At 49.1% G+C, this 11,060-nt stretch overlaps 3 protein-coding genes across 3 annotated transcripts; all 3 read right to left on the bottom strand.

The window, feature by feature from the left end:
* Positions 1-133: 133 nt before the first annotated feature.
* N7517_000598 (uncharacterized protein) lies at positions 134-1,321 on the bottom strand (the record flags this gene model as incomplete). Its single annotated transcript, XM_056718328.1, has 1 exon — positions 134-1,321. One exon carries the CDS (start codon positions 1,319-1,321, stop codon positions 134-136), a length of 1,188 nt encoding a protein of 395 aa, XP_056582463.1.
* An 80-nt stretch (positions 1,322-1,401) lies between these two features.
* N7517_000597 (DEAD/DEAH box helicase) lies at positions 1,402-5,878 on the bottom strand (the record flags this gene model as incomplete). Its single annotated transcript, XM_056718327.1, has 3 exons — positions 1,402-1,837; positions 1,970-2,148; positions 2,228-5,878. The coding sequence occupies 3 exons, from the start codon at positions 5,876-5,878 to the stop codon at positions 1,402-1,404; spliced, it is 4,266 nt and encodes a 1,421-aa protein (XP_056582462.1).
* Positions 5,879-7,045: 1,167 nt separating this feature from the next.
* On the bottom strand, positions 7,046-9,418 carry N7517_000596 (acetolactate synthase catalytic subunit; the record flags this gene model as incomplete). The annotated part of the gene is made up of 6 exons (XM_056718326.1): positions 7,046-7,113; positions 7,167-7,417; positions 7,475-8,909; positions 8,967-9,034; positions 9,090-9,188; positions 9,255-9,418. The coding sequence occupies 6 exons, from the start codon at positions 9,416-9,418 to the stop codon at positions 7,046-7,048; spliced, it is 2,085 nt and encodes a 694-aa protein (XP_056582461.1).
* Positions 9,419-11,060: the final 1,642 nt, after the last annotated feature.

Here is an 11,060-nt window from a genome sequence, read left to right as displayed (position 1 = left end):
CTTCTATATTTCTAGAATTTTCAAAAGCTTTCCAGGTGGAAATATTGATCATGTCCTTATTATCCGCCATACGGCAGCAAACTGATGTGTCCCCTAAGGAAGAGCGTAAAGAGCAGAACCACCCACCTCTCCTTCAAAGATTCAATCTTGCTCTATCCCGATCCCAGTCCTCCGCCGCAGTAACCCCCTCTGCTAATTGAGAATTCTCGCCTCCCACCGGGGAATCGCACTCGGGGCACCGACTCGTCTCCCTAGCTGCCCCACAGTCGCCAATGGTAAATGGATGCCCGTTGCGACAGTAGTACCAATGCCCAGTTCCAGTGAACTCTTGAGCCATTGCCGAAATGACTGCCATACGTTCCTCGTTGGTGATAATTGTGTACATTGTGCCCACGCGCAACATCTTCTCGACGCTGTGGACTTCATCTGCCAATCCTCGTGTCTGGCTTGGGTTGGCATCGCAAAGACCTCTAGCCTTCTGAATGGCAGCCTGGCCATGCTGCAAGATAGTGTCCCTCTTCTCTGGTGTCAAGCAATGTGCTCGTTCGAGGGCATAGAGCTGTGCTAGAAAAATATGACCTTCTGCCTGCTGTAGAAGTCGTCGGTGAGTGACTGCTTGCTGGATGAGGGCCTGGCAATCATCTTTGATATTCTGTAGATCAAGCTCGAATCGAGGTGTCACCTCGCTTGGTCGTCCTCGAGAAACGAGACTCAAAAGGTCAACGAGCAAGGCAATGTCCAGACGGATGATGAGGGCGCTGCCCTGTAGGAAACCTTTGGTCTGTAGCACGTTATCGACATGATCAGGGTTGCTTCTTATTTTTCGGCGTTGTCGAGCATTTTCAATCACCCTCCTAACTCTTTCGAATGGTTGCTCCTCGGGCTTCACACGGCGCCGATAGTAATCGACGCGCTTTCGCAGGTCAAGGATTGAATCCCATCGACCTGGATTTGTGCTCTGGATGATCTCTGCCATGTTCTGAACCTGCTGGTTTCGTGGGCCAGATATCTCAATCACTGGTGGCCATGGATACTTTCTTTGACCTTCGGCTGCATGCAATTCACGAACAAGCTGGGGAAGTTCCTGTGCAAGAGGGACATATTCCTGATTGAGTAGGATGATCAACTTTTTCGTTGACTCATCAAGGATAGCTCGGCGAACCAGCCGGCCATATCGTGCAATGTCTCTCAGCGGGCCACGACAGGTGGCACATTTTTTGATGTCTTGGATAGAGAACGGGGCCAATGATACCCAGATAGCGATGGGCTTGCCACTCGCATCGACCTGGTAGTAGCTAGCCATGTCCATTTGCGCATCCATGTTTTCAATTGTCAAGAAATGCCCACATTTGGGGAATACGCATGGGTTTTGGTCCAGGTTGATTTCTTTGTATATTTGACCTAGGATGAAATCGACTTGATGATTTTTGATGTTCTCGTTTCCACAGGTTTGGCAGAAGGAGGATGCAGGACATTTTTCTCCACATACTGACGGGCATTGATGCCCACAATCCAGCTTCTTCTCGCATCGCTTGGAACATGGAACATGGTCACAGGGGGCTGCACATGGCATTGAGCAGACGCTGTGAGGGCACGCTGAAAGACATTTTTCTTCTGCGCAAGGAGTACACGGCTGGTAGCATTTTCGTGGGCACTTTGAATGGCCACATTGCACTTCGCAAGGAGCTTTGCATGGTGGACATGGCCTCTCACCGTGGCAGGGAATGCTGCAGGCATGGGCGCATGTAGAATGACTCCGGTCACACCGTTGCTCGCAATTTCCATGGTTGGCTGGGATGCTCTCAGGTCCTCTGGTGACGCAGCAATAACACATCTTCTTGCACGAGTGTCCACAAGGCAGTGGGATGCGACATGGTGCTAGGCAGCGATAGTCTTTGGATTCGACATCGATGTGGCATGGCAGCGAGACAATATGATTGCAGCCCGGGATCGTCTTATCCACGCGCACCTGACAACGAACTGCTGAGATATCTTGAGCTTGCCAACAAGGAAGGTTTGGCATTTGATGACCGCATGGGAGTATCCTGTGCTGTTGATATACGTTAACCATGCACTTTTCCGGGCAAATGTCCCCGCATCGCTTAGGGCATGAATGATTACAGCCACTAAACGGTCGAGGACAACGCTCTAGGCAAAAGACAGTGTTGTGAAGAAGATTCGAATGACATTTTTGAGCGCAGGCATGTCCACAGCCCAGCCGACTGACACAGCGCTGGTTGCAACCTCCTTCAGGGGAGAACTTTGGGAAATCTTCTGGCATCGACACCACAATCGGTGTATCTGGATGGCGAGGGCATTGCAGCTCCAGGGATTTTCCGATATTCTGGTCTTGCTTCAAAATCTTTACGACTTGAGCCCACATGGGAACATGGATCGAGGTTTCCGAATTGCCGATTATGTACATTCCGTGTTGTGCTCGCGATAACAGAACATTGATTCGATTGGGAGTGCGTAGGAAGCCGCATTGGTTCTTTGTATTGCTTCGGACGAGGGATATCACAACAATCTTAGCCTCTTCGCCTTGGAAATTATCTACGGTGGCCACGCGAAGAGTTTGTGACAAGGCTGCTTTGATCGTGGACTTGTCCTTGGCTTCATAATCCGCATAACCAGCCTGTTTGAGATCTTCTTGATCACGGTCCCCCAATACAATGGCAAAGAGCTCATCAAGCCGTTTCCGTAGTCGGTGGAGTTGTCCCAGATATGGAGTCAACACTGCAATGTCTCCGTGTTTGTATGCACCTTGTTGAATAAGATGGTTGACCAGCGAAACGGTCATATCAATCTCGTGACTGTTCCAGTGGGAGGTCGACATGGCATCGGCGTCAGATCCTCCCTCTCGCTGTCGGTGATCCAACCAGAATAATCTTTTCCGCATTCCCATAATCTCCGGGTACTCCAAAACAGATGGAGCATCCTTCAACTTTGGATACTGGGTTTCACGGATCAGCCGAGCCATAGATGGATGCATTCGCCGCTGTGTTTCCAATGTGCTGAAAGGAGCTCCACAGTCCATGGGGCTTTTATTTGAGCTCACCAGTCTTTCAAACAAGGAGACATCGAGTGAATATTGCACACCACCCCGATTATTCTCGCTAGAAAGATCGTAATTTTGGACCTGAGGGCGAAGCTGTTGCTGATCGCCGATGAGAATTGCATGTTCAACGGAAGGTAAAAACGCCGTAAGGAGATGTGATTCCAGAACCTCACCAGCCTCTTCGCACAACATGAATTTGCATGGAAGTCTTCGGAACAGATCAAGTCTGCGGGCAAGTCCTGCTGTAGTGGCGCCAATGACATCTGCTTGAGCCAGGCAGCGAAGGTGCATCTCATCCTGGACACTATCGTACCCCTGTTTGGCAGCTTTGTGCGATGAAACGATTTGCTTAACTTTTTCGTCCACTTCTGCCCGGTAATCACGACACCAGCGGCTGTAAAGATGTCGTCGTTCTTTTCGGGACATCTCGAAGACATTGATATCCTTGAGTTGATCCACAGGTCGTGGACGGGCACTGTCTTTAGCTGCTGAATCAAGCCAGGAGGTGATCGCGGTCTGAGGACTGTCGGGTTTTACTCCCAAGAAACCATCTGCTTGGACCAGTGAAAATAGCTGATCGTGGTGGTCAGGATTTATCCGCTGGATATAGGACTTGAGACGAGCAATGGGGACTTCCTTTTTCAGGTCAAGGGTGCGAAAGTCCTCCTCGCACAATGAGAGTCTCTCGGCTGTACTCCATCTTTCTTTCTTCTCCATCTTTGTTCTTGCTGTATCTTTCGCAACAGTCTGAAGGTTGAATTTCTCCAACCTCTCCGACTTGGACTGAGATCCAATACGAACAATTTGCGATGTCACATTGTTGTCCAGCAAAGCCTCAAGAAGCTGGTCAAGCGCGTGATTGGTATATGTGACACACAATATGGGTCCCAGTCTTGCTCTAGTCAAATCTTGATTTGCCAGTAAGACTTTAACAAGAGCCACACCAGTGTAGCTCTTGCCGGTACCAGGTGGTCCTTGGATCAAACCAAGCTTTCGCTTCAAACAACTGATCAATGCATGGGCCTGTGCGCCATCCAGTGTTGAATGGTCCTGTACATATTTCACGTTGGATGGCTGGCCAACGCGGACGTAGAAACTAGTATCGTCTTTCATGATGCAGCGGAGATCGAATGCAAAGCCAGGCTCCAAGGCATAAGATGGAGGAGCCATATCGGATAAGTTGAAATTTTCGAAGGCCCACGGAACAAGCAGCTCTGTGAAAGGCAGATTTTGAGCTAACTTAATCGATTGAAGTGCCTGAAGCGCCGGTTCAAATGCCGGAAGAATGACTCCTGGAAACTCCACCAGAGACATAGTGGGCTTTTTGGGACTAAAAAGGTCCAGGACAACTTGAGTGTTGGTGTATCGAGAATCAACCAGCATCAATTTAACAGAGCCTCTCGTAGAGCTCTTCCACAACGTTCTTGGCTCTGCCTTGTTCTGTGGAGGGACATGATCATTTGGGAGGATGTTATCCCTTCTGCGCCTAGGGGACATATCATGATGTGTCACGGTGCAAAACAATACCACATCTTTTTGAATGATCAGGCACACAAGCGCGCCTGGCTGTAGACGTTTTGAGCTCTGCCACCACATCTCCCGGGCCATGGGTGTGTAGTTTGTTACTGCAGCAGGCTGAGGGAAGTCGACTTCGAAGTAAAGACCGGAAAGCCAATTGAATTCGAGATTGACCACGATTGATTTGGGATATACGAACTTGCGCAACTGTGATTGCTGGGCACGCGGGCTCAGTTCGTGGTGGATTGCATCTCGAAGTTGACCGACAGTATCTTCTCGCAACAATCGAAAGTTTCGATCTAGCAATCCCTCGAGACCGTCAATGTGCCAATGAAGTGGGTTATTAACGGGCAAGTACTCCGCTCGAACGCTGCAGATTTCTTCGAAGCTAGGCATGATCTTAATCTGGCAGATGTCATCAAAGTCATTGTTGTGTCTGCCCCCGGGGGTCTCATGATTTGTAATGAAAGTGACTTTCGTTTCCTTCTTGGCTTTCTTCTCTGGCGTACCCGCTGGGAGCGATTTTCCAGCCTCCATGCGCTGATGAAGATGATCAAGGTGCAGGCGAGATTGATAAAGTCTACCGCCCATGCCATTCTTGTTATTCATCGAGGTAAAGACAGTTTCGAATCTTTGTGCCACGGCATGCAGGCTGTCCTGGATAGGAGCCGTAGAATTGAGGTCCGCGATGCGAGAGAACGTGTGTAGAGATGCCTCCAATAACATGGCACTGCCTTCGTTGGTGGTGTCGATTTCGAGAACGCCACAGATGAAATTGAGCCATCGCGCTGCTCTGGACCCGTCGATTCCAAACAAGACATTGTAGATTGTACCCACTGCCTGCTCCAGTACGAGCGAGGATACAACCTCGGGATTTGAGACTATCTCTAGAAATGGTAGCACCTGGGTCTTGAAAATTAGGTCTCTTGTTGCGGGATCCATGTCTTCGAAATTCTCCTGGACAAGGTCCAAGACTAGTCGCAAGCCATCTTCACTCGCCAATGTCCGGATAACTTCTTGTCGTGTACTGGCATCAGATTCAATCAGCTGTCTCGCCTTCTGGAAGATAGTCGTTTTCCTCCCAGAGGAGGGACGGGTTACCGTCGTGCGTAGAGGAATGCTGCCTTGCCATGCTCGAATCGCCTTTTCTGGATTTTGCAAGCCATGAGATCGTCGGGCCAGGGGCTCAGGGCGTTGGATCTGGCTGGTTGGTATTGTTGGACTGCGGCTTTGGCCATTGCTCACATGAGCAAATTTGCAGTTTTTCCATTTGCAATTGCCTCTGGCGAAGTCACGGCACATACTTTACAGGTAAAATCGATTAGCGTCTTCCACAAATTGCTTAGGGGGGTTTCAAATCTATTCAGATATCTCTCAAATCGATCGCAATATCTCGCAAAAGTAAGAGAGTTTCAAACATACCTTTGGGACTCCATGGTCTGGTATCACTTCCCGGTCAAATGCTTGGTAGAAACAAGATCTAGAGCTGGGTGATATCAAGAGAAGACGTGATCTGTGAAGGTCAAGCGGTTGAAAGTAATGCAATGTGCTGCTTTTCAATGATGTTTGCTATGGGATATGCAAGCCCTAAAGCATATGAAAGAACATGATTGAAAGCAAGAGTGTGATGGGGAAGGAAAGAAAGATATATCATTTTTCAAAGTTTTCAGGTGCTTATGTATGTATAGTCGCCCATTTATATAATTCTGCTCTGGCATCTTGATATAAACAAGCACGTTTCTTCGTTTCCATCCTTGAGACATATTTGGCACTGTCTCTTTGTTCTTGACTGCCTATGTGATTGAAATGCACTATTGAGCTATAGGGCAAAGCAACATCGAGAAAGTATGCAGTTCACTTTACTTCACCTCCAAGTGACTGGCCCTCTGCTTTCTATGTACCTCTCTAGGTAGTTAGGTGATTTCACATTTGGATTATGAAAGAACACAGGTCGGCCTCGAGTCCTCCAGGCTCAGAGCTACGTGGATTGTTGGCCAATAAAGACAAAAGCCATCTAGGGTGATAAACATCCAAGGAAGTGACTATGACGGCATAATAAAACAAGAGATAAAATGTTTTCAATGACTAACTGCTCCTATTTAATGGAACCCAAACGTATCAATTTCCCAAGTCCCATCGAGGGACCTGAGACGTCAATGATTATATACAAGAGGAACAACCTGGCAAGAGAAAAGGCCAAGATTGATCAAAGGCCATGGTGAAGCACGTGTTTCATGCAATTCGCCATGCTTGTTTCAAGGGCATGGCGAAGCGTAAGCCCCAATAGGCGTGTAGAAGCCGTGACCACCAAACTTCTCTGCCAGAGACCTCCAAGAGCAAACTGGTTAACGAATTTGTTGTTTAACTTTGGACAAATATTGCCCCAATCGCTTTTGGTGAACCAGCCAAGAAACGCCATGGATATCAAAGTACAGAAATATGAATGTCGAGGTGACATTGGCTAGTCACCTACTCTGTCCGGACATGGTAGTCCACATTACGCTGGCGCATCAGCTCCTTGCGCTCCAAATCCTTGGCTGTAATGAGTTAGTGGTGTGTCAAGTCAATCATTGGCTAGGGGTTTGCATACCTTCATCGTAGACCAAGAACTCGTGCAAACCACGGCCAGAAGGCACCATGGGAAGAACGGGCACCTTGCGGTCAGTGATGACCTCCAGGAGGGCAGGGCCATCGTGGTCAATCAGCCACTGCAGCTTCTCCTCAAGTTCGGAGGGCTTGAAGCAGCGGTCGGCAGCGACGCGCATAGCCTTAGCAAGGGGAACGAAGTCGGGGTTCTGCTGGTGAGTGTGGGAGTAACGATCCTCGTAGAAGAGGTTTTGCCTGGAACAAACAAAGTCAGTCAAATATACTGGGAAGATCAGAGAGACGACAGCTTACCATTGAGTAACCATACCCTGCTCCTCATTGTTAATCAGGAGGACCTTGACACCAATGTTGAACTGAGCAGCGGTGGAAAGCTCAGTGAGAGTCATGTTGAAAGAAGCGTCACCATCGATGTCGATGACGAGGCAGTCCGGACGGGCCACCTTGGCTCCAAGAGCGGCGGGGAGACCGAAGCCCATAGTACCGAGACCACCGGAGGTGATCATGGTACGAGGGTGACGCCAGCGGAAGTGCTGAGCAGTCCACATCTGGTGCTGTCCGACACCAGTGGTGATGATGGTCTTGTCCTTGCGGTCAGCGCAGAGTTCGCTAAGCTTCTCGATAACAGCCTGGGGCTTAATAGGACCGTCGGCGGTCTGGCGGTCGTAGAGCGACAGGGGGAAGCGCTGCTTCCAGTCATTTATCTGCTCGAACCATTCGGGGCGCTCAGGAACAGCCGTAACATGCGGCAAAAGAAGACGGAGATTGTCGGCACAGTCGCCCTCCACGGCCTCGTTGGCCTGGACAACCTTGTTGATGTTCTTGGGCATGATCTCGAAGTGCACGATACCACCGCGACCTTCAGTAGCGGCAAGCTTGGCCTGAGGCGCGAACTTGGGGATGCTGAGGGTCACACGGTCATCGAAACGGGCACCAACAGCAATGATCAGATCGGCCTCCTGCATAGCCATGTTGGCGTAAGCGGATCCGTGCATACCAAGCATGTGGAGAGCCTTAGGATCCAACTCGTCAAATCCACCAAGACCCTGCAGGGTGGTGGTGACCGGGATGCATGCCTTATCGGCAAACTCCTTAAGGATCTTGGGGCCATCGGGGCGAGCAAGGAGACCCTGTCCGACGTAGAGGATGGGCTTCTTGGCAATGTTGACGAGGTTAGCAACGCGGGTGATGGTGCTCTCGAGCTTCTTCTGGCTCATTTCGCGGGCTACAACGGTAGCTGCGCTAGGGAGCGAGGGGATAGTGCTGTGCATGGGAATGGGGTTGCGGAGAATGCCAGCAGTGACATCCTTGGGCAGGTCAACCAGGACGGGACCGGGACGACCACTCGTGGCGATCTCGAAAGCTTCCTGGATGCGGCGAGGGAGCTCACCAACGGACTTGACCATCACGTTCCACTTGGTGCAGGCACGGGAGATACCAATGACATCGGCTTCCTGGAAGGAATCGGTTCCAATTGCGCTGGTAGGAACTTGACCACAGAAAACAACCATCGGGGTACCATCAGACATAGCATCCTGCATGGGAGTGATAACGTTGGTGGCACCAGGGCCAGAAGTAACGAGAACGACACCGGGCTTGCCAGAGGCACGGGCATAACCCTCCGCCATGTGACCAGCACCCTGTTCATGCTTGGGAAGGAGGAATTCGAAGTGCTTGGAGTTGTAAATAGCATCGAAAACGGGGAGAATGGCACCACCGGGGTAACCGACTACATATCAAGTATTAGAATTGGCCAATTGTGCAATATCAAGCATGAAATACTCACAGATGTGCTTCACACCCTGGCGCAGCATCATCTCGTGGAAGATCTCGCCACCACTCATTCCAACCATTCTTTATACCAGCTAGTCAGTTTCGGTGTGTCCAAGCCGTCATCGGGGTAACATACGAGTCATCGAGCTCGGGGAGCTGGCGGTGTTGCAAGGGAGAGATCTCATTGCGATGGGGCTCCTGGTTGAATGCCGGACTGGGCACAGGTCTGGACTCCCTGGCGATTAAACAAATCAGAATCAGACTGCAATTGCATTGTGATCATAGAGAGAACAAAACTAACGGAGTTGAAGCTGTAGCTGTGCTCTGGGTGCGCTTCTGGACAGAGGAGCGGTGGGGCGAAGCGGCCGAAGCCACAAACGACGTCGAAAAAGGTCGACGTCCAGCAAGCTGTCTCTGGATGTGGAATGCGCGCAGGGCGCTTTTTGAAGGTCTTAAAGGCATCATTATGAATGAGGCCAAGCCAGAAAGTCTGAGGGGAGAGTAGTTTAAAAAATGAAAAAGAGTGCCAATTGACCGCTGAAGATTGCCGTGACTCTTTCTCTGGGGACTCCGAAAAAACGCCTTAAACCCAAAATGTCCGACCGCTCTGAGTCAAGAAATTCGGGGCTTTTAATTGGCTCGGCGCCCCTCTGCGCCCTCCGACCTCGGCCGTAACTGGTCACATGATTTATTGTTTTCGTCCTCGGGTGTGTCCTCGGCAACAATATCCACGTCCTATCTACTGCCACCTCCCCATAATTCCATCTACGTGGAACTATTAAGTCTGTCAACTGCCAGGGACTTGAAAATGACGATAAATCAAACATTTCTCTACAGAAGACTCACCGGAGTCCTTATTTTAGATTCCCCGACATTTTTCAGTCAAAGTGGGTCCAGATCGGCCCGGGCATCTGGGTCCAAGCTTCTGTACTCCGTTGCCCAGGTGTAAGGACCTCGGGATGTTATATCTGTGCCTTTTGATATTATTGATCCCTTACTTCATGATCTGTGAATATATATTAGTCTTTTGCTCGGCTAGACTTCTGATCTTTTTTCAAAATCTACTCGATCTAATTATATATAACACTTGCTGTCTGGGGGATATAGAGCATTTTATGTACTTCTAGGAACACTGAAATAACCCAAGCCAAAGGAGTAGAATGCCAGTATGAAGATAGATGATTCCGAAATAACGAAATAACGAAAGGAGGAAAAGATGGCTGATTTGTATGCTAGATGGGGGAACAGACGACAAAATAAATAGCGCTTCGTATAGATCGGCCAGGAAACCTTAGTAAATATTAACCCTACATTTATCCCCACATCCGTGTCGATCTCACTGTGCTAACTAGGTTGAGACTTATATATATCGTATCTCTTAGCCTAGGCCGATGTAGCCTAGTTGACCCCCGCATCTATGGCCCCGATACTATTGGCAGTCATACACTAATTGGGCCACCATGTATATCAGGTCTTATGTATATACTGCGAGCTGTCTTCGAATACCCCAGCCGATATTGTACAGATATCTCACTCACATCTGGGGTTAATCTTCGATTAAGCCTTTGAGACTGGTCAGTCGGGATATACCTATAAAAATGCCGTCATCATGGGCCCGTTGATCTATCTAGTACTGAAAATCTGTATTTTATTCTCAGGTTGCTCTAGGGGCTTGATAAGAGTCTCTTTCCTGCTTCTGGGACTATCAATAATGGCAATTACGAGCCTTAATTGGAAGATGACGAGTCCTAAACACTATGTGTGAGCACATATGGATTTTGGATAGAAGGAAACAAATGTAAATCAGTTAGTAGATCTTCCTAAGGGTTTCTATACGACTTGGATATTCACCGATCAGATGATTAGGCCCCTTGGAAACGGCGAGGAATCTGTAGAAACCTTGCCTTGCCTACTTGCCATATACGGTCCCGCACTGGCCTCTACAAGTGCCTGGGGAGATAGATAAATAAGGTTAGTATTTTCAAAGTTCTTCTTGTATACTTATCGCTAACCAAGTTCAGCGGGAATGTATGATGACGGGTCAATGTTGGTCGAATCATTGACCTCAAGTCTACGGGTGAACTGGACAATGCTTTTGTCTTGTTTA

This window comes from Penicillium concentricum, assembly GCF_028827145.1.
Source record: "Penicillium concentricum strain IBT 3081 chromosome Unknown utg000001l_segment0_segment0, whole genome shotgun sequence".
NCBI lineage: Eukaryota > Fungi > Ascomycota > Eurotiomycetes > Eurotiales > Aspergillaceae > Penicillium > Penicillium concentricum.
Note: the sequence above shows the minus strand (reverse complement) of the source record. Positions and strands in the feature narration are given on the sequence as shown.